The sequence below is a fragment of the Anolis carolinensis genome, chromosome 5 (assembly GCF_035594765.1).
Source record: "Anolis carolinensis isolate JA03-04 chromosome 5, rAnoCar3.1.pri, whole genome shotgun sequence".
In the NCBI taxonomy this organism is placed as follows: Eukaryota; Metazoa; Chordata; class Lepidosauria; order Squamata; family Dactyloidae; genus Anolis; species Anolis carolinensis.
Window position 1 is genome coordinate 24,082,315 of NC_085845.1, and position 24,156 is coordinate 24,106,470.

General features: G+C 41.3%; 1 protein-coding gene across 7 annotated transcripts in view; it reads left to right on the forward strand.

The window, feature by feature from the left end:
- Nucleotides 1-450: 450 nt before the first annotated feature.
- rap1gds1 (Rap1 GTPase-GDP dissociation stimulator 1) overlaps nucleotides 451-24,156 on the forward strand; it is a 128,608-nt gene continuing 104,902 nt past the window's right edge. For 3 of the 7 annotated variants that reach the window (XM_062982261.1, XM_062982262.1, XM_062982266.1), the window contains exon 1: nucleotides 451-508. In XM_062982261.1, coding sequence (XP_062838331.1) covers nucleotides 451-508 — 58 coding nt within the window. Of the gene's footprint in view, nucleotides 509-22,396; nucleotides 22,602-24,156 lie in introns of those variants that run through there. The other 4 variants (XM_003225524.4, XM_008117888.3, XM_008117892.3 and 1 more) reach the window with 3 other exon arrangements.

Sequence of the window (24,156 nt, forward strand, 5' to 3'; positions counted from 1 at the left end):
TTGCGCCTAATGAAATTATACAGCAAGAGAAATCATGATCCAATCAGGCTGAAGAGATACAATGAGAGTGACACGCACACAATTGAAGGTCTGCACTAAAGTATTCCCTTAGCACTGGTTCTGAATGTCTAATTTTGCTGAAACAACATTCAAGTGGTGATTAAAAAGTATATTCTTTGTGTGCCCCTGACATTTGATTGATTGTCAGCGGGGATCTGTGGATTAACATAATCGCTCTGCAGTCTTTTATCGGCACTGAGGCAAACATGCAAATCTGTATCCTCTGACTAGCTATTTTAACACATCAAATGAAAATACAGTTTCAAAATCCTCCTACTAATATCTAAATAATTCCCTGAATTGAAACCTTTTTCATAACACACAGAGCCTTCATTCTCGCAACATTTTCATGCGTTTCTGCTGTTGGTTTTATTGCCATTTTCCTCTGAAATGATCCACGGGTATATGTGGAGGTTTGAACGTATTGTTTTTCAGCATCTACCTGAAGGTAAGCCAGCAGGGGAACAAAAAAGCATTCTGGAAGCTAGGGTTATAAATGTTCTGCAGGTTTCCCTATGAAACAGCACCTGCATGGATTTATTGTTGTTATGGTATGTTTGTTAATTGTTATAAAGGGTGCTTCAATGTATGGTGACCATGCAAACAAGGGACTTCCACAGATAACCTGTAGCAGACATGATACTGGCTACGGTGTTTAATTACTTCCATGACCAGGGGTGGCTGAAGCTATACTTGAAGTAAGCGATTGTGGATGGCGCCCAATCACATGGGGTGCTGTTGAGGCGCCTGGAAGGGAAGAGGGAGGAGCTGCCTGAATGACTGGCGGCAGTGGCAGCTCTCTCCTCCTACACCTTTGGAAATGGGTGCTGCGCAAAGCACTTTCTCCTTCCTCGGTGCTGCATGAAGGAGAAGGAGATGGTGCTGCACGCGCCTTTCCCTTCTCCTTCCTTGGTGGAACCGGTGCCAATTAAACCACAGCACTCACCGAGGAAGGAGAAGGAAAGGTCCGCGCAGCACCTTCTTCTTCATACAGCACCCGCCAAGGAAGGAAAAGAAGGTGCTGCATGTGCCTTTCTCTTCTCCTTCCCACAGCACCTGCGGAGGCCCAGGCTGGAATGTGTGAGCAAAAGGAGGGGGGGGGAGCTCTGTGGTTTAATTGGCACCGGTTCGCGGGTGGGCTCGTATGCTCTAGCCCAGGCCTCCAGGGTGCTCTACGGTCCCAAGGGCATGTGTGTCCCTGGCAGTAGCGCCTGCTTCCTGAGGCAAGCGAGCAGGCAGGCATGCCCTCGCCTCCTCCACCTTCGCGGGTGGTTTCTTTCCATTGCCGAGGCCAAGGCTCTCCTCTAAGGTAAAAATGAGCATGACTGGAGGGAGGCCTAGTAGCTAAAACAGGCATTGACCAACTTGGGCACCCCTCTCCCTTCCTTTTCCTCCTTGGCACCGTTTTGTGGGGCTTTTAAATATATACACATTGAGTGCAATAGAAAAGCACATTTTGATTCCATGTACAAAATTATTTAATTATTAGGATCATATCTTGGATCCCAAGATATGGTGTATATATAAAGATACGGTGTGTGTATGTGTGTGTATGTATGTGTGTGTGTGTGTGTGTGTATATATATGGTATATATAAAGTGTATTTTTCAGTGATTGGTTGGGGGGGAACGCCAAAATACTGTTTGCTTACACTTGAAAATTACCTAGAGCTGGCCCTGTCCATGACCAAAATTGAATCAGAAATGGTTGACGAAACTCAAACATGGGAAGCTACGCAGCAGCAGATTCAGAAGTGAGGGCAGAGAGCTAGATTTCTAGACCAGGTTGTCATTAGGCTCACCTGGAGATATATCACCATTGCCACTGCTGTATGCATTATTAATGCTACCATCTGCCTCTCCCCACTTGCGCCTTTTCCTATCTGTCTTCCCCATTACTGCTTCACTTACCATGTTAAGTGAGAGCCTTCTTGAAGACTTGGAGAAGCATAAGTTGCACTCTTGGTGGTCCACAAATTGAGGTTGTCATTTCAATCTGCCCAAAGGTTGTCCAGTTTTTCATTTGAGCTTTGTAGCAGACACCGCCAATCTAGATCCCTTCCCGTCACTGGGACTGATATTACATGCTTGTCTCCAAGGCCTCTCAAACTACACAGTTATAACACCCTAGCCCCTTCCACACTGCCATATCAAATCCAGGTTATCTGCTTTGAACAGGATTATATGGCAGTGTAGATTCAAATAATCCAGTTCAAAGCAGATAGTCTAGGATCAGATCCTGGGATATAGGGGCAATGTAGATCCAGCCCATAACTCCACCTTCCCCTAGAATTGATTAGATATTGAGATTAGCACATGAGTCCCGCATATTCTAAAAATTGAATTAGAGTACATTTATCTAGTTTAAAACACATTTTCACATATCCACATCCTTGTTATGTGCTGAAAAAGTTGGAACAATACACTTGAGTCTGGCTTCAAGACACTGAATATCAAACTTAATGGATACTCAAATAATGTGATGGACATTAATGTGAAGCCAAATCCAGCTAATGTGCTTTTCAGGTGATTACAATCTGGATAATGTCTGATAGCAAATACAAAAGTAGCAATAATCCAAAAAGGCCAAAATACATAAAGCCTGGAGGCCCAGTCCTTGGATTTAATGAATTGCTTAATTTTTTTTAGTTTATGTACAAATTCCTTGTTTTAATTATATTTCATGTTTTAATTTAAGTCATTTTGGGTCATGTGACAGAAGAAAGGTAGGATATTCAACAAACAAACACAAAACTGGATTATATACTAGGACCTTTTGGTACCTTCCTACTGATTTCATTGATCATTTCCTATATGTCATCTGAAATATATTTATTATAAGAATGGAGGTATCATAACTGTTAACTGTCAACATTAATCCTCCATCGTCTTACGTTTTCAGCTGCTTTTAAAAGATCCTGATTTGTTTCTTCTTCTCCCACTTTTCCCTTTTGTCCTCAGTTGCTGTAAACTCAGTCAAAAGAGCAAAAAACATTTTCCCTCAATTGACTCAGCAGAAGAGAAATGAGAGGAGTTGCCTTTCCAGTAGGCTCAGACAAAAACAAACTACTGCAGCCTATTCTAGCTTGTGATTCTTCTTCATTAAAACATGTTGTCATCATGACCACACTCAGTTTCTTGCCACATCATTTGTCCCAGTTTTATCTGTGTAATGTTTAAAGGTGTTTGAAACAAGACTCTGAATTGCAATCAATTATGATTTAACGTAATAATGCTTTTAATTTGGTGAGAAAAATAGACATCAAGAACAATTAAAAATTGCCATTAAACTTAGAGGATAGAATTTCTATTGTTACAAGAGCTCTTGATGTTTACGCTTTCTCCCTCTAGTTTCATTAACTATGAAGAGTATCTCCATAAATTGTAACTGCTTTGATCTTTAAACTACCCCCTATGAATTATCTATTTAGTTCTTGGCATGTTCTCTGTTCCATTTGTAAGATACCGCTGCAGAGATAAACATGCTGTAATTCAGCAGTCTGATATCATCAGATTCCCTGTTAGGCCAGGAGAGAATACACTGGACCAAAGAGAATTCACTGACATTTCAACATAAACTGATGTCATCTGTGGTGCCGTGATATCAGTTTTCCCTTATACTACACATAGTCCTATGGGATGAGCAGGTGCCTGTGGGGTTCGTGAAATGTAGACTAAAATGGCTTTTAATATGAATGTAACAATTTGAAGCTTGAATCACACGATCTGGGCAGTTGACTCCCAAATAAGAGCTACCATGAACAAAAAGACCGATCTGCTGTTTCATTTCTAGCAAAAAAAAAACATCAGTGCTAACATATGAAAAAAAATTCCACTTCTGGCTAGTAAGACCTTTGGATGGGTTGCAACTATAGCTGATCAACACAATTAGAAGTCAATATGTTATGCTGGCAATGTGTGTACAGCCTGGAGGTATCCGGATTGTACAATCATAGCAGTCTAATAGACCTTTGGCTACCAAGTGGAATTCTGGGCTTTCTTTTTTTAAATCATTTTTATTTAGACAGATTAAAACAAAACCTACATACAAACATACAAATATCAACAACAACATCAACAACAAAGGATTAAAAGTACTTTTTCTAGATTAATACTACATCCTAAACATTAAAATATAACTGCAAATTACAAGCAATCTACATTATCTAATCTAAAGGCTTTACATTCTCTGTCTGGCAGTTATAGTCTCTCAGTTTTCTGCATCCATTTAGTGAAAAGGAATCATTAGTACATCTTTTATCACAGAATAACACACTTCTAGTCCAAAAAAACAGTGAGGGAAATTTGGCCCCATCTTTGCAGAAGGAACACCATAAATTGTCCCTAGTCTTTCTTAAAGTTAGTTAGAGATTTCTCCTTAATCAACATAGTAAGTATATAAATTTCCGCAAGTTCACTTATTTTCATTAGCCAATTGTCTTGGGATGGAATCATTGAGTCTTTCCATTTTTGAGCTTAGATAATTCTTGCTGCCGTTATAAAAATGGGTACTATCTTCACCAGTTTATTATACCTCCTTTCTGGTTGCCAGTTATTGTACTGTGGCAAAGGAACACCTTTTCACCCAGCACCACACACAAGACCAGTAGTTGTATTTAAGAATGTTTACTGAAGAAAGCAGGCAAAAAGTGGAAAAGGCAATTCCAAAAGGGTCAGTAAGATAGCAAATACAAAAGTAGCAATAATCCAAACAGGTCAAAGTACATAAACTCAAGAGTGCCAAAATCCACAGCCTTTTTTATACTGGTTTTAAACCACTTCATTGGATGTTGTCACGACCCAGGCTGCAGGGCACCAATAACCATACACAGAGGCCAGAATCTATCTAATATCTTTATTAAGGAAATATATAAAGTTAATAAAAGCAAGTGTATGAAATAGTCCAGAAGTAGACCTTTCAGGAAAGGTCAAAATTAGTCCAAAGAAACAATGTCCAATATGGAATATTAAGGTCCAAAGTTGTAATCCAATAACCGAAACACTCACTTTGCCAGGCAAAGTGAGGGGAGATGACAATGTCCTTTAGTCCATGAACTTGAGCAAGGCTAGGAAATAACTTGATTCTTGGAAAAACGAGGCTTGATTCAAGGCAACAAGGAAACAAGGAACAAGAGCAAGATCCGTGGAATTACTTGGCAAAATCCGGAAAACAAGGCAAGGCTGAGTCCTGGAAAACAAGGCAAGGTCCGTGGAGGTAAACAAGGCTGGAAACGGGAACGAAGGCTTGGAAACGGGAGCGAAGGCTTGGAATCAGGAACAAGGCTTGAAACAGGAACGAGGCTTGGAAACGGAGCGCGCTGTCCACACACAACTTACTCCAGTAGCTGACGAATTGACTCCGCAAGGTCCCCTTGTGGGCAAAACACCTAAATAGGGTCTAGTTTTCCCACCAAAGAGCAGTTCTCTGGGGAACCAGAAACGAAAGCTAAACTCTGAGTCCAGATGCATGACTCCTTAAAGTTTCCCATGGAAAGCAGGCTTAATCAGCTGAATTCTTAGCAGCTATCCTAGCACTCCTGCGAGACGCTGCTGAAACTCCCCTCTGTTGTTTACAAAACTCGTGGCGAGAAAACACAGGAGATTTAGGCTCAGGGCTTGTTTGACAGACTTCTGGAAGACAAATCTCTTGCAGGTGCAAGGTTCCCAAATCTGGCTGGGAAGGTTCCAATTCTGACTGAGACGGTGAAAAACCCAAGTTCTCCTCTTCATCTGGTACTATAGTACCAGAAACGGGACTACATGGCCCATGACTCATCACAGATGTGTTGCAATAGCAGATTCCCAGATTAGCTTAGTGTTTAATGATATTTAATGATATTTGTCTTTACTGTTCTAATGTAGCACAAATCCTATGTAAAATCATACTACGTATTTTTGACATTAATATTGAAATCTGAAATATATACAGAAAGTCTTTACTTAAATCTATAAACAAGGCAACAGGAAATCCCTTCAAGGAAACATAGGCATGAAATTGAACAGGAAACTTGAGGCTACTGGAAACATGAACTTGAGCACACAGACAGCCATCCCTTGGCAACGTTGTCTCCTCTGAGAGGCCTAAATCCAACACCACTAATTTTAAACCCAACCAAGTAGCCATGAGATCATGTTGAATGCACCTGGACTTCGAAGTCTTCTCACGGATTCTCTCAGACGGTCTAATTAGTCTATTTTTCATTCCCTTCATTCTCAAACCTAATCTGGCTTCTCGGGAGAACTCCCCATTGGCCAAAGGCTGTTTCCCAAGAGAACTGGTTTCACTATCCCTGGTTGCTTAGGAACAATCACAGGAATGCAAAACATTATCTCTCTTTGCACAGACAGACTCATCACTTTGAAACCCATCAGGCCCCTCATTCTCTGACAGGTCAGAAAAGTCATAGAAATCCTCAGCCGCTTGCTGAGCTATAACACTAGCTAGCATCATACTACATTCCAATCACTCCCTCCACCATTTGTATGGTTATCTTTGTTCCACAATGCTCACCATTAATTTAACTGAACTTGTTACTTAACCATCATACCCAAAATTTTTGCACACAACATCTACCTATAAATATCTGTTCCTAGGCACTTCACTCCATGCATCTAAGACCCTCTACACTATATAAAATCCAGATTATCTGATTTAAACTGGATTATATGGCAATGTAGGCTCAGATAATCCAGTTAAAGCCGATAATGTGGATTATCTGCTTTGATAATCTAAATTATATGGCAGTGTAGAAGTGGCCTAAGAAAGTAGACTTGGAGTTTATTTACAACGGGGTCATGAAACATTTTAAGCAGAGGACCAGTTTACAGTCCCTCAGACTGTTATGGGGCTGGACTATAGTTTGAAAAAAATGTATGAATTCCTATGCACAGTGCACATACTTTATTTGCAGTGCAAAAAAAAAATTCAATATTTAAAATGAAGAACAGTTTTAACTGATATAAACTTACCAGTATTTCAATGGGAAGTGCGGGCCTGCTTTTGGCTGATGAGATAGTCAAGTTAATTAGAACTGTTGCTGTTGTTGTGTGCCTTCAAGTCACTTCAGACTTACGGTGATCCCAAGTCTAAATTTTAGGAAGGCAACTGGATAAATGATCTTGGAGAGTTGCATTCGGCCCATGGACCTTAGTTTGGGGATCCTTGATCTACAACATGTCTAGGGGCCTCTGGGTCTTATTGAAGACTAAACAGAGTTATATTGGTATAACTTCATTCCAAGGATAGTTGGAGAATGCTCCTGGGTCTGGAACTGCTCCTTATCCCTGATTGCTCAGGCACCTCTGCTGTATGTCAGCACAGGCTGCCGGCAATGACCAGGAGCTCTCTGGGAGCCCTGCAGCCATCTGGCAATGGCAATGTTGACAGGAAAGGTGAGATAACGGTCCAACAGAGCTGCACAAGTTTTGGCCTGGCTGGATTGTATAGACTCCAAACAATGCTATTGCAGGCCAGGCCAGTTTGGAGTATTACTGCTCTGGCCTGGCTAGAGTTTACTCAACCAATATAGGAAAGCCCACTGTTTATGAAAGATTATGTTACTAACTTTCTTATCTCTAAGGTGGTATAAGATCCCTTTCCATAGTAACATTACAAACATGGCTATGTCTTCAAATTCTACCCACGCAAACTATAGTTTTCTTTCAGCAGAGTAATTCCAAAGTGTGGTTTATGAGGTTAGCATGTTTCAATAAACAACATTTAATGTTAAATGTTTGTGCAGAATGCAAACTGGAAAATTACTCAAATTGGAAGTCACAGAATCATACTTCGTCACAATTATGCAGGAGGACAGAAAAAACATGCACTCTTTGCCACTGCTTGTATTCGTAATGCTAAACCATATCTTGATTCACCATCAACTAAAAATTCTTTCTATGGAAGGGCAGTTTATTTTGGTTGTTACAAAAATATTTTTACCTTGTTTAGAATGTTCCTTTCTAGTATTATTAAAAACAGAATAGGAATAAGAACCCTGGGTGCCATAGCAAATGCACACTACTCATCTCCTTGCAGGGGACAGGTTTATTGTGGAGAGCTGACAGATTGACAAGGCTGAAAGAAGGCTGAGTGAAGGAAGATAGACGCTTTTGAACTGTGGTGTTGGAGGAACATTCTGAGAATGCCTTGGACCACAAGAAGATCCAGCCAGTCCATCCTCCAGGAAATAAAGCCCGACTGCTCACTGGAGGAAAGGATATTAGAGGCAAAGATGAAGTACATTGGCCACATAGTGAGAAAACAGGAAAGCTTGGAGAAGAGAATGTTGCTGGGGAAAATGGAAGGAAAGAGAAAGCGGGGCCAACCAAGGGCAAGATGGATGGATGGTATCCTTGAAGGGACTGGCTTGACCTTGAAGGAGCTGGGGGTGGCAACAGCCGACAGGGAACTCTGGTGTAGGCTGGTCCATGAGGTTATGAAGAGTCGGAAGCGACTGAACAAACAATAAATGCATAGTATTGTGTGGTAGGAACTGTCACCAAAGATGATGGTCTTGCTCAACTGCAAGTTTGCCACTTTTGTACGATAAAGTCTTCAGTGTTGCTATAAAGCTGTGCCTTTCTGTCTCCATGAAGACAGGAACTGCTGCAAGACAAACAAGAGAACTCATTATCACTAATGAAAATCAAAAGCCTATGGGAATTTGCACTCAAAAGCAGCATCCCCAGTGGGCTTTTTTGTTTTTATAAAAGATCTGTGTTTGTGAAAGTTTTGCATGATATAATATATAGGTTCATGAAAACCAAATGATTCAGAACAGACTGATCCAGGTATCCGGACAGGTTCAGACACCAATGAGTGGCTTTCCCCCCACAAATGTAGAATTTAAACAAGAAACGATACAAAGTTTCTTGTTATTTTAAGCTACAAGTAGATACCCGGATGCTGGTGGATTTTAACTCCCATCACTATAATCTCTACTGCACCAATAACACCTGAAGGGTGACATGTTGCCCAACCCTGTTCTAAGCAGAAGTTTTCTTCTTTGGCCTTCCAAATTTGCTAGGCTCTTAAAGTTTGACTACATCTCCTGTCATCCCCAGATAATAAGGCTGTTGGGATATGTAGTCAACATATGCAGAGAGAGCTGAATTAAGAAACGTTTTATCAGTTGCTAACAGAGAGAAACACATATATCTCCCTTTCCTCTCTGAATTAACTTTATCTTTCTTACTGCTACCATGTGATAAAAATCTTAGGGCACGTTGAGTTGAAATATGCAGAATCAACCTATTGATTTACTATTTTGTAACATTTAGGTGAACAATTTCTTTGTGTGTGTTCTAGCATCGAATTTCAGCAATGCATCATCACTCACCTGGCCAAACCTGGCAGAAAATTCTGGATGGACTAGGTTGCCTGTCCTGATTTAGGCAGTTGTCAGCTGTGAACAAGAAAGACCCAAATAAAAAGTCTTTGGACAATACCAGGTTCTAATTCTAGTATTCTATCTAAAATTAGTACCATTCCAAAAGAGGTCAATTTAGCTTTTTTTTTTCCTTCTCCCACCTTTTTAATACCAGTTCCTCAGCAGTATCTCTCTTCCATTTTCATGCTCTTTTCTAATCTCAGAAAATTTGGCAGCAGTGCTTTATCTTTATCCTGTTTTCCTGATGTGTTTCCTCTGCTCAGGAATTTTAGCTGTAGTTCTCCAGAGCTCTTTCTTGTTTTCTAGCCCTTCCAGAATTATTTCCCAGCTCCCTATCCTTGCTTCTTGAAGGCCCATTTGAAATTTTGACTTGCAACTGGACACTTTTAGACTGGCAAAGACCAAAAATATTGTCAACTTGTGCGGTGTCTACCACAATGTTCCAATTTATCTTTTTTATCTAGGAAGTGGAGCCCTCAGTGGAAAAATGCGTTAAACCCTTGTGCCGGCAGGACTGCTGACTGATAGGTTCAAATCCAGGGAGAGCTGGTGAGTTCTGTCAGCTCCAGCTACCCATGCGGGAACATGAAAGAAGCCTCCCACAAGGATGGTTAAACATCCAACATCTGGGCGTCCCCTGGGCAACATCCTTGCAGACGGCTAATTCTTTCACACCAGAAGTGACTTGCAATTTCCCTTCACACACGCACAATTTAAATTTTGACTTTTCCATTTGAAATTTCCATTTGCCATTTGAAGGACAAAAAAATTACTGGTAGTTAAATCTGAAACAGCTTCCACAATATCCTGTTGAGCTCTGACTTTCCTTGTTCATGTCTAGTAATATCTCCCTATTTCTAATTTGACTTGAAATGTAGCACTTTTATTTGGATAGCAACCAAAAATGCTTTGTCAAAAATTGACATGTCTGGCACAGTGTCCCAGTGAATTCTGCCTGCCACACAAACACACTCAAGCATTCTCTTTTGTTATTGTACACTAAGGAAGTTTAAGAAATAACAGGCTGCATAAAATATAATATAAAAAAATCTATCTAGCACTTATACTTTCAGGATGGAAATCTTGAGGATCTCCCTGTATTGCTGAATGTCAGCATTGAGGCCCATTAAAATTCTAAAAGGATCAAGCAAAATTGGACTACAGTGCGTTGGGACTCATCAGGAATTATAGGTCAGAAGCAGGGCAGTAGCCAAGGGGGGAGGGGTAGGGGTTCAACCCCCTCCCCAAAAATGTTTCAGGTTTTTTTTTTTTTAAACCTGATTTACTCATGAATTTTAACTGGTTAACCAAATCCCCATGAGTGTCCACTGAAGTTTATCGATGGAGCCTGATTTCTAAATTATTTTGTGTTGTGGAACTACTCTTTATGATTCGCTAAAAAAAAGTTTCAACTCCCCTCCGTTCAAAAAATTTTTTGTTGCTATGACCCTGGTCAGAAGTATTGTATACTAAATGAGCAAGAAAACACACACAGTAACTTAAGACAACTATTGTAGTTTAGAGACTGTTGAAAGCATTTGTTGTGGCCTATATAGTTTGAGAATAAACTTTCTGAACATCTGTGTTCTCACCTTGGTCAGTCAATCCAGCTGTCTTCAGAAGCCTACTGATGTTTTGGCTCTATGTTCAGGTCTTTTGGCAAGCTAGTTTTCATTCATCTTCCCTTGCTTGCCCCCCCCCCCCCAAAGAAGTGCTTTTTGATTGACAACCATTCTGTGAAACAGAATATAGTACCTATGAAACAGTATTCCCAGTGTTTTTTCAAACTTCCATGTGGGCCCAATGGGCTCATATGATCAGCATAATCTTTGCTGACACGGAAGTCAGATTTAAGTGCTGAAAATTGTATATAGTGCTTTCTCTTTGTAAAAGAAAAGTCTGCATTTTCAGATGGCAAGTTTTACATAAAAATGCCATTCTGTGCTTTTGTGCGCACTCTCTGAACGCAACACAAGCCTGAATGGTTTCCTAGAATGTGCTTAATTGAAAAATACAACCAGGGAAAGGTTATATTAAAAGGAGACCCATTCTATCCATTCTTGTCCTTTCCACCCTCTGGCATTTGTGTCCTGTGACCCTTTATGCTATTAATTCCCACAATTGTTGTTATATCAATGCTGCTACAGCAGACTCTGGACAATGCCAATGCTACTCAGCAAGCACAGAGTCAGCAATGCAGGCTTTGATCCTTGCTCTTTTGATTCTTCCCTGGGAAGAGGGAGGAAGAAACATTGCTCCTACCAGCAATTTCCGTTGCCTGAAGATAAGCATATGAAAACCTGCTGATACAGGCTCTGATCCTCTTGCCACAACTCACACCATAAGTGATCAAGAGATGGGGTGGATTTTCAAAGCCATGTTCCCCACTGGCGTATCAGTCCCATTCATTTCTGTCCTTTAGGCAAAGGGTACATACTGTATATGTTATTAAAAGGGAGGAAGGAAAGGAGAGAAAAAGGAGAAACCTGACACTATCCAGGACACTGAATGGTTTTTATTTTCATGTGAGCTTTTGTGGATATAAACCCGCTTCCTTGGATGCAATACTTAGTCATAATAAAGGCCTCTGACATAAATCATAGTTGTGGGAGTGGTATATAATATAATAGAATCCACAAAGCTGAAAATCTCTTGCCCTAAATTTTCCAACTTAGGGTTGCATAAGATTATGCAGGTACTGTATTTCAGGTCCATTAAGGCTTGAATGCTGATAACCTTTAAATAAATACTGATTTTAAACCATTTCAGTTATTGTCAAGATTTAACTCTCATTCTCTCCAGCCAACACATCTAGTTTTCAAGGAGCTGTGATCTTGGGTGAGTCACACACTCTCAGCTCCAGAAACCCCGTTGATAGGGTTGCTTTAGGGTCACCATAAGGCGGCAACAACCTGAAGGCACACAACAAAAAGTCCATTTATATTAGTAGCACGAGTATGACAAGGATTATACTCATGCAAACCAATCCTATGCAGTTAAAGTGAAGTCAAACTGCATTACTTCTACAGTGGAGGTGCACCCACAATGGGACACTTCCCAGATATCTGACTTTAAAGAAACTGCAAATATTTTACCTGTTATTTGAAGAAAAAGTCCAAATGGAGCTGCATCATATATTTTCACAGGAGTAAAGGTTCTTGGGAAATGACCCATTACACAAAACGAAATTCATTCATCCCCCTCTTGCCCCTCCTGCAGCTTGGCCTTTTACCCATAATATAATCCTTCTTGAATTCAAGCAGAATGATTGATCAAATGCTTATGAAGTAGTTTGAATTCCCTTTGCGTCCTTGTGATCCACAGCATTTTAATCTTCTGCTGTAGTATTTATGGTAAATCCAGCAAGATATTTCAGTTCATTTCTTAGGGTCAAACTTAACAAGATGCCATTCATGCAATCACCAGTTTCAAGAATGGCTTTCTAAAGGTCAATAACAGGCTATAGGGGCCCGATATAGATTAAGACCCTGCTTAAGCAATGGAGGACTAACTACAACGATTTTCTACCAACTCAGCTCCTTGCAGCCCTGTTGATTCCTGTCACCCTTAGTCTGACTGCATGGAAAGCTCTTATTTACTCCATTGGGAGTTTTTCTTCCAATGCAAAAAATAGCAAGCCTAGAACAAAAGGAGTAGGAAAAAGTCTGCCACTTCTGCATTATTCACCCTAGATCATAATCTTAAATGATACCCATGAAAAAATTTTCTTGATTTTTATAAAAAGTATTTATATAGTTGCAGGTGCTGGAATGTCTGGTTTGGCCTTTAGGGAAATGCTAATTTACTTGAGTCTTTCCAGGGTTTGCCAGATTATATTGTTCTGCAAATCCCATCAGCCCCAGCCAGCAAAGCGCATGGGGAGGATGCTGGGAGCTGCTGTATAATATGCTGGATGATTCTCACGTCTATAATAGAAAATCTAATCTTATAATGTTTCATGTAGTTCTCCTTATCCCACCAGACACATACTCTCATTGATGGAAACCTAAAAACATGTAGCCAAGTAACCCCAGAATATTGTCAAGATAGGAGAGAAATGCACAAGCTAGGAGAGGCTGCAAATGTCTGTGTTTGCCTGAACCTGAGGTTGTGGGTGGTGATTCATGTCCTCCTTGTAGGCTTTTCAGGGGGACAAAGTGCTAACTTCCTTACACTTCCAAATGAAGTTAAGATTGCAGGAATTGTGGACTTGAAGTCCAAAACACCTGGAGGGCCGAAATTTGCCCATGCCTGAACTAGAACATGTGCAGAGAAGGGGGACCAAAATAATCAAAGGTTCTAGAAACCAATCCCTATGAGAATTGACTTAGGGAACTGGATATGTTTAGCATGGTGAAAAGACACCTGAGAGGGTGCTCAAGTGTGTTAGAAATTGTGTTGTTTCTTGAGTTTATGTACTCTATAGTAAGTACAAATTGAACATTTCTTATCCAAAAGGGTCCACATGGGTAACAGAGATAGTAACATCTTTGTTTTTCAATGGTTCAGCATACATAAACTTTGCTTCATGTGCAACCATAATGAACATATTGTGTCTAAAATTAAATTCAGAATATATGTATAAGTTATTTGGAAGTATTGGAAAATATATATATTCACATATATTGTATGTTATAAGCACACTGAAATATAGAAAAATCAGACTCTCTCTGTACCAGGCACTCAGGCGCAGCACAAAGAAGGTGCAAGGGGTCTGTGTAAATGCACAAGCTGGCAGGACAGAGAAGGGAAGGGGGCCCTGTTATCTAAACATTCCAGTGCAAGATGGTCCCTGGTATAGCTAATGGAGGGAGAGTGGACTTCTCTCCCCTGACAGGTCAAAATAGGCCCCTGATTGATGTCTATAGCTGAACCCTAGTTATCTCTAACTTGCTGCAAACCACTTTTAGAGTGCTTAGATAAGAAAATGCTGAGACATGCATATATACACCCATGTATGTAGACATGTGAAGTGACATACTGATGACAAGATGTATGTAGGAGCATATTTCTTTGTTTGCCTGTATTTGAAGATGTATAAAAGGGAAAGTCAACGCCTGTATCCTCACTCTGGTTTACTTTTGGAGGAAATTCCATGCCAGGGTCTCAGCTGAAAATAAAACCGTACTTTTCGGCCTCAACAAAGGATTGCTCTTGGTGTTATCTCTCCTATCAGCCACAACATAAGGTGTACCCCCCTCAATGGATTGTCTCCTTGTCATGGTGAGGGGGCTTGTGTGTTTCAGTGAATTTGCAAGCATAGAAACCTTCGAGAGTGTTCCAGTAGTATTTAGAAATATTGGTTCTTAAAGATATAAATGAGTAAAGTGAGAGCATTTCCACCCCCCATAAGCACCCTCCCACTGTGAAATTTTCTTTCCATCTCCCAAGTTGTTGAATCACAGGCAGTGAAACATTGAAATCGTTCACTCCTAGAACTCTTCTACTTGCTGTGTTTGCATTCCCTTGGAGTCCTATTACACTACACTGTTACAGCATTACTGTTCAAATTATACATCAAACGGAATCCTGGGATTTGCAGTTTAAGGAAAGGGATTTAGATTTCTCAACCAGAGAGCCATTGTGTCTCACTAAACTGCAAATTCCAGAAGTCTATAGAATGTTGCCATGGCAGTTAAAGTGCAATAATACTGCTATAGCAGTGTTGTGTGAGAACGCCTGCCCCATTTCCTCCATTTGTGCTTGCTCTGGTTGCACAAGGGAGGAACCAGACCAAGCACAATCTAAAGACCTCAACGGTGGAGCAGACGGATGATAACATGTGAAGGTGGAAGAAGGCTGCAACAGATGAGAGGTCACCGGTCAGTGGGTTAGTTCAAGCCACTGGGTAGGACCCTCATTCTGTGAAGACTGCGTTTTGATCAGTTGTCCACTGACCTCCACACATAAATCAAATTCTCACACAAGCATCTTCCAAGAAAAATAAAACAAAACCAATAAAACTCCCTTGGCAATCAACAAGTGGCGATGGAGGCAGGACTGTGAAATCTGGAGGCCCTTAGTCACAGACTGGCACATGGGCGGTGGATATGGATTCACTCACTCTACCTCAAGGTTCATGGCAGTAGAGTAGTCTGGCAGCTGTATCCACGATTGAGCAGCCCTTTTTAGGATCCACTCTGTTCACCTGATATGGGGAGGGACCTAGAAAAAGGTGTCCTAAACATAGTCTGTCCCTCTTATCCCTGACTGGACTGCTGCGTCCAGAGGGGTCACCACTTTGCGACCAAAAAAGAAGAATAAACTTTGGAACATGGAACATATGGAAATTGTTGGACAACACTGACAGTGAATGCCTGGAATGCAGGACTGCTATTATTGCAAGGGAGCTGGGATGCTTTAACATCGACATAGCAGCACTTAAGGAGACCCGGAGAGCAAGAGAGGGACAGCTAAAGGAAGAAAAAGGAGGCTACACCTTCTTTTGGAAGGGACTGCCTGAAAAAGAAGAATACATGGAGTTGGCTTTGCTATCAGAAATGACATGATGAAGCACCTATCTGAAGCACCGAGACAGTGAAATTATGTCCTCACTACGAAAGAACATGCGGATCAAGAATAGGTCACCTATTCTAGAACAGTCACTTATGGACCTGCGCCATGACCCTACACTTGGAAGGCAATCATACTCGGCCACGAGGGATCGCCTATGATATGATGATAAGGTGTACATGAAACATAATTAATTTTGTGTTTAGACATGGGTCCCATTTCCAAGATATCTCATTTCATATGTATATGTAAATACAGGCATTCCAAAATTGCACAGAAACCCAAAATATTTCATTTCAGATAAGGGAAGCTAAACCTGTATCTAGCTCTTATATTAAACAGAGTGAGAAGATCAAAGATTTTGATTCCTGTTCAAAGTGACTCTGTTTGACTTTTAGAAGTCTGACAAGACCTAATTTGATGTGAAACATGATTGTTCGGAGAGACCTTTTCCTTCCCCGTGTACTTTTGCAGCAGCCATTAATAGTGAAAGAACACTTCCACAGGTTCTAGTCTCACCTCTCTTGCTCTCAGTCCTAAGAAACATATTTTTAGACTTCACTTCAGCTCCTTCACCATAGCAGAGCTCACAATTAACAAGCTACCACAAATCCACATATCTTGCAAATGAATGCTTTGTTGGCTGAATCAGGAATTCGGCAGTGGATACATATATTTTCCATGCAGTAACTATACCATCAATCCCTGTTTTTTCCCATTTGTGTCATTTAAAAATAAATTACTCATTGTGGCAGACAATGATGGGTAAGCAAGAAAATGAATGTATGACTTTAGAAACTAAAGTAGCCTTGGTTTAGTTTGCAATACTGATGACTCACCACAAAATATTATAGTTCTTACCCAGTTCATACCAGGAATATTCCTGTTCCAACTGAAGACAGCCCAGGTCTAGGATATGAGTTTTGTTCTATGCTTTGTGATGGGGATTAAAGAAAGAAGACATGAAACAGACACTTTTCTTTTTCATCTTCCAGAACCTTCTCAATATTGTGTTATTGTACACTAAATAAGTGAAGTTTAGGTCTAGCTGCCAAACTCAAACCTAAAAATTGTATTGTTGTGTGTGTGTGGAATATCTGGACGTTGGGAAAAGAATTAATATCTTTTTCATTTTCTTTCCTAGACAATGTAAGGTGACTCACAGAGCCAACAGCAGAGATGTAGGATGAGAAATGTTGCTATATTTTTCCATGAACATCTTTCCACACCATCCATCCAACCAAATCTATCTATCTCCTCATAGTTTTCTGGGCTGTTGTACAGCAATCAATCATTATGCAAAGTGATCTTGTAGCACCTTAGGGCCTAACTAAGGCCCACACTGCCCCTATATCCCAGATTATCTTCTTATCCCAGATTATCTGGCAATGAAGACTGATATAATCCAGTTTAAAACAGATAACCTGGGATCAGATCCTGGGATACAGGGCAGTGTAGAAGGAGCCTAAGAGAACAAAGTTGGTTGCTTTGTCTACTTCCTCAGCATCTGAGAAAATGTTTTCCAGATTAACATATGATTCCATCCTCAGCCAATATGACTACCATCCCAAGACAACATGGGGAAGATGGGGGATGTGTTCTAACACATTTGGAAGGGTCCAGATTGGGTATGGTTGTTTTGAATATAATATATACTTAAAGTACAAAAGGTTTTCCCTGACATTAAGTCCAGTCATGTCTGACTCTGGGGGTTGGTGCTCATCTCCATTTCTAAGACGAAGAGCCGGCGTTGTCCGTAGACACCTCCAAGGTCATGTGGCCGGCATGACTGCATGGAGCGCCCTTACCTTCTTGCCGGAGAGGTACCTATTGATCTACTCACATTGGCATGTTTTCGAACTGCTAGGTTGGCAGAAGCTGGAGCTAACAGCGGGCGCTCACTCAGGATTTGAACCTGGTACCTTTCAGTCTGCAAGTTCAGCAGCTCAGTGCTTTAACACACTTCACCACCGGGGCACTTATACTTAGGGCACTGAAAAACTAGATTTTTATTTTTTATAGTAGGCAGAAACTGAAAGTGATCTCAAAGTAGGCATTTGGTATTTGTCACCAAGTTGACTGATGGTGATGATATACACTGCCAACAAATACAAGGTAAATATGGGCTATATTTCAGAGGAAAGAACTGGCAAAGCCATCCCTCAGTATTCCTGGTCCTAGAAAACTGTGAAATCTATGGGGCCACCGTAAGTGAGGCAATTTGGAGGCACATATACATATAGAGTAGAGTCTCACTTATCCAAGCTAAACGGGCCGGCAGAAGCTTGGATAAGCGAATATCTTGGATAATAAGGAGGGATTAAGGAAACGCCTATTAAACATCAAAATAGGTTATGATTTTACAAATTAAGCTCCAAAACATCATGTTATACAACAAATTTGACAGAAAAAGTAGTTCAATATGCAGTAATGTTATGTAGTAATTACTGTATTTATGAATTTAGCACCAAAATATCACAATATATTGAAAACATTGACTACAAAAAAGGCTTGGATAATCCAGAGGATTGGATAAGTGAGGCTTGGATAAGTGAGACTCTACTGTATTAATGAGAGATCTCCAAGATCCCTAGTTTTCAGTTGCCTCTCTCAAGTCTTGCAAAGTCTTAGAAGTCAGGACTGTGGCTTCCTTGATTGAGTCTATCCATCTGCAATGTAGCCTTCTTCTTTTCCTACTACCATTTTACTATTTTAGCCAGATATTAGCCAAGGAGCAGACGCGCTGAACAGAAAAATGATCAGTGGTTAAGTCAAGCTCCACAAAATTGAAACCCTGGATCATTTTAATGAGCCAGGACAATGTTATCTGCTACCATGTGCTACCATCTGAGTCCCCTATGGGTGAGACGGGCGGGATATAAGTATTGTAATAATAATAATAATTGTAATACTCCGGTTCCCCCTGACTTTTGCTGCTATCTCAGGCATGGGCAAACTTTGGCCCTCCCTCCAGGTGTTTTGGACTTCAACTCCCACAATTTCTAACAGCTGGTCATCCAAAACACCTGGAGGGAGGGCCAAAGTTTGCCCATGCCTGTGCTATCTTCACAGTAGCTAGAATGCAAATGGATATTTTTCAGCAACATTTTTAGGTGTCTTGGTCTTGAATAGACAAAAATAATTAGTATTACAAGAGCCAAATCTTGTAATTTGGTGGAGCCAAATCTGATACATAGATCTGTAATCGATCAAGAGAGAGCCCTGCATTTTTGGACTTTCCTTGTCTATAGGAACTGCCAAGGCCTGAAATCCAGAAATTACCGTGATGCCACTAAAAATAGTGTCTTGATGTTCTACATTAAATTCACAGTTCCTGGTTCTGGAGAATTCTGACAGCTCTTTGGAGGATGTGGCTGGATGAGTGGCATTGCTATACTGCAAAAATACAGCTCTCAAAGTGGAAAAAATTAAGGAGGCAGAGTGATACTACGCTAATGGCACTTACAAATCGACTGTTATTGAAGCATCACCTTCCAGTTGTCGTCTTTTGTCAAAAGAAAGGCCCAATAATTTTCCATAGAAAGTATGGAAAGAAGCTTATTGTGTGGTAAATGACAGGTGGAAGTGATTATTTCTGAAACTAAACACAGAATTAGGATTTTATTCAGTATGTATCTTATCTTTTAAAAAAAATCTGCTTACATGCGTCGAAGCTTTCCTTTGCTTTGATTTTGCAGTAATGGTCATATTGGCAAAACACTGGGATTTGAAATATTCAGCGCCTTAATGCGGAAGTACCAATTACATGTTTAATCTTTATGTGATTATTTCTAATTTAAATTACTGCCATAATTAATGGTGCACTCCTTATGGCTGATTCACATGTAACCATGCAGCAGCTTAACTAATATCTCCAATATGTTGTCCTTCAGCACTAGTCTACAGCAGAGAAATGAGTTTGTAGGATCCTTTTCCCTTGAATATTTCCAATCAAACTGGGAATCATAAAAGATGTTTCCCCTCCAACTCAAATACAAGTCAACCTTTTTTATTCTATTTCTTTTACACTGTAAGCCTTGTTCGTTGCTAATCATATGCAAACTTTCAGCTGTAGAATATGTGAAAAATTTAATTAAATCAGGCATGGGCAAACTTTGGCCCTCCAGGTGTTTTAGACTTCAACTCCCACAATTCCTAACAGTCTACTGGCTGTTAGGAATTGTGGGAATTGAAGTCCAAAATACCCTGGGGGCTGAAGTTTGCCCATGCCTGAATTAGGTAGTCAGGAGTGAATCAGCTTGCTTCTGGGAATGCTGCATATTTAATCATCATCATACACATTAGTAGTCTGTTCAGCGCCTTTCAAGTCACTCAATCTTCTGTGTCCCCAGAGGGAGTTTCTCATCTGGTCTCAGCCACTGGTTGAGGTGCTGGGTTTTACCTGCCACTTTTGGACTCTCACTTGCTGAGGTGTTCCTGCGAGTATCTCTGTAGATCTCTTTCTATTCTGTAGAAAGCTATTTCTTGATTGGCATCCTGGATGATATCCGAACAGAGAATGGGCCAGAGATGCCTTGGTTCTTTCTGTACTGGATGCTACTTCCCGGCAGATATCAGGTGGTGCATACCGGCTAAACAGTATTTCTCCAACGGTATTGGGCATAGACATCCTGTGATAATGTGGCATGTCTCATTAAGAACCACATCCACTGTTTAAACGTAGTGAGATGTTTTCCACACTGGGCATGCATATTCAGCAGCAGAGTAGCAAAATGCAAAGGCAGATGTCTTCATTGTGTCAGGTTGTGATCACCAGGTTGTGCCAGTCAGCTTACCCATGATATTATTTCTAGCACCCACTTTTTGCTTGATAGTCAAGCAGTGCTTCTTGTAAGCCAGAGCATGGTCCAGAGCAGCTCCCAGGCATTTTGGTGAGCTAGTGCTTGATTTATTTCGTATCAAGAGCATTGCATAAATAAATAAGTATAAAACTGATAAAATAAAGGGAGCACGAGCAGCTAAATATGTTTAGATCAAAAACGGGCAACAGCCACTCCATTTTCTGGGCTGTATGGCCATGTTCCAGAAGCATTCTCTCCTGATGTTTCGCCCACATCTATGGCAGGCATCCTCAGAGGTTGTGAGGTCTGTTGGAAACTAGGCAAGTTGGGTTTATATAGCTGTGGAATATCCACAGTGGGAGAAAGAACTCTCATCTGTTTTAGGCAAGTGTGAATGTTCCAATTGGCCACCTTGATTAATATTTAATGGCCTTTCAGCTTCAAGGTCTGGCTGCTTATTGCCTGGGGGAATCCTTTGTTGGGAAGTGTTAGGTGGCTCTGATTAATTCATGTGAGAAACAGACGAATTCCAGATATGAATCAATCAGGGCCAGCTAACACCTCCCAACAAAGGATCCCCCCAGGCAGGAAACAGCCAAGCTTTGAAGCTGCAAAGCCATTCAATGCTAATCAAGATGGCCAGTTGAAACATTCACACTTGCCCCAAGTAGACAAGAGTTTTTCTCCCATCCTGGACCTTCCACAGATATATATATAAACCCTACTTGCCTAGTTTTCAACAGACCTCACAACTTCTGAGGACGCCTGCCATAGATGTGGGCGAAATGTCAGGAGAGAATGCTTCTGGAAAATGGCCCCACAGCCCATAAAACTCACAGCAACCCAAATTAAACATTATTATATTTTTGGAAGAGTTTTCAATTTTTCAAAATCACTATTCTGAAAAGACTTGAGAATTACAATATTCAATACTAAAGTGGCATGGCTATATTTACATACGGTATAGAGTCTCACTTATCCAACATAAACGGGCCGGCAGAACGTTGGATAAGCAAATATGTTGGATAATAAGGAAAAGCCTATTAAACATCAAATTAGGTTATGATTTTACAAATTAAGCACCCAAACATCATGTTATACGACAAATTTGACAGAAAAAGTAGTTCAATACGAAATAATGCTATTTAGTAATTACTGTATTTACGAATTAAGCACCAAAATATCACAATTGATTGAAAACATCGACTACAAAAAGGCGTTGGATAAACCAGAACGTTGGATAAGTGAGACTCTACTGTATATGGGATCAGCCTTCCACATTTGTAGGTTCCACTTTTGCCAGTTGGACTGATTATTCATGGACTTGATGACTACGTCCTCTTTAGGAGCAAGGCGCGGTCCCTTCCAATCGCAGTGGCTTTGTATCCCTCTTATCATCATGATTATGCCTCCTCCGCCTCCTTTAAAGAAAGATCAAGGCCGTGGGTGGGATCATGGGAGTCGTAGTTCAGCGGGGCCTTTAACCTTGCTCTGTCAAAGCGCGCCGGCGCGGCTTCGGAACTACAACCCCCGTGATCCCACGGGGCAAGTTAAAGCCGTGCCTGGATGGTAACAGGGTTGGGTCAGGAAGGAGGTGCGCGCGCAGGCTCCTTTTCAGCGGCGCGTGCACAGCACACGCCTCAGTCGCGGGGGCGCGCGCCTGCTTCTCTCTCTCTCCCTCACACTCTCTCTCACACACACAGAGCCTTTTTGGCCTCTCCAGGGACCCGCCTTTCGCTTCCTTCAGCCCAAGGAAAGGAGGAAGGAAGGAAAGAAGGAAGGAGAGAGGGAAGCGCCTCCTCTCTCCTGTCTCATTCCTCTTTTTGGCGGAGACATGGGTAAGTCTCAATTTGGGTTTTTAGAAGGAGGAGAAGGGCGAGGGGCAGTAGTGCGGGTGTGTGAAGAATGGAATTATTGGGCACACCCAGGGTGCATCTGCACTGGACAGTTAACGCAGTTTCGTACCACTTTTTGATCTATCTATGGCAGGCATGGGCAAACTTGGGCCCTCCAGGTGTTTTGGACTACAACTCCCACCATTCCTACCGGCTGTTAGGAATGGTGGGAGTTGTACTCCAAAACACCTGGAGGGCCCAAGTTTGCTGGGTTGCTGGGAGTTTTCTGGACTGTCCTGCCATGTTCCAGAAACATTCTCTCCTGACGTTTCGCCTGCATCTATGGCAGGCATCCTCAGAGGTTGTGAGGTAGGCAAAGTGGGGTTTATATATCTGTGGAATAATGTCCAGAGTGGGACAAAGATCTCTTGTCTGGTTGAGGCAAGTGTGAATGTTGCAGTTAGACACCTTGATTAGTATTGAATGGCCTTGCAGCTTCAAAGCCTGGCTGCTTGCTGCCTGGGGGGTTCGTTGTTGGGAGGTTGTTTAGCTGGCCCTGATTGATTCATTCACCTCTGTTTTCAGAGTGTTGTTCTTTATTTGCTGTCCAGATTTTAGAGTTTTTTTAAACACTAGTAGTCAGATTTTGTTCATTTTCATGATTTCCTCCTTTTTGTCGAAATTGTCCACATGCTTGTGGATTTCAATGGCTTCTCTGTGTAGTCTGAAGTGGTAGTTGTTAGAGTGGTCCAGCATTTCTGTGTTCTCAAATAACATGCTGTGTCCAGGTTGGTCCATCAAGTGCTCTGCTATGGCTGACTTCTCTGGTTGAGTTAGTCTGCAGTGGCTTTCATGTTCCTTGATTCATGTCTGGGCAATGCTGTTGGCTGGTCCCTACTTGTCTACTGCTGCATGGTATAGGATAGACTCCTGCAGAGGTGAGAGGATCTCTCTTATTCTGTGCTGGATTATATGGCAGTGTAGATGGGGTCTCAGTCGGGGTTGTTAAACTGCATTCATTCTGCAGTGTGGGTGCACCCATGCATGTGGAATTGAGTTCTTGTGCACACCTGCACTGTGCAGTCAATGCCATTTCATACCACTTTAACTGTCATGGCTCAATGCTATGTAATCCTGGGGATTTGTAGCTTCACAAGACCTTTAGCCTTTCCTGCTGAAGAGTGCTGATGCCTCACCAAACTACAACTCCAACCATTCCATAGCATTGAACCATGGCAGCCGAAGTGGTTTCAAACTGCATTCATTTCGCAATGTAGAGCAGGCATGGTCAAACTTCGGCCCTCCAGGTGTTTTGGACTGCAACTCTCACAATTCCTAACAGCCGGTAGGCTGTTAGGAATTGTGGGAGTTGTAGTCCAAAAAACACGAAGGGCCGAAGTTTGACCATGCTTGGTGTAGAGGCATCTCTGATCCGAAGGTTGCAGGTAAAAGGGAATAGCTGGACAGCAAGACAGCACCTTGAATACAAGTTGTTGTTGTTATTGTGTGCAAAACCTGTCACAAGGCTTTCTTAGCAAGATTTGTTCAGAGGAGATTT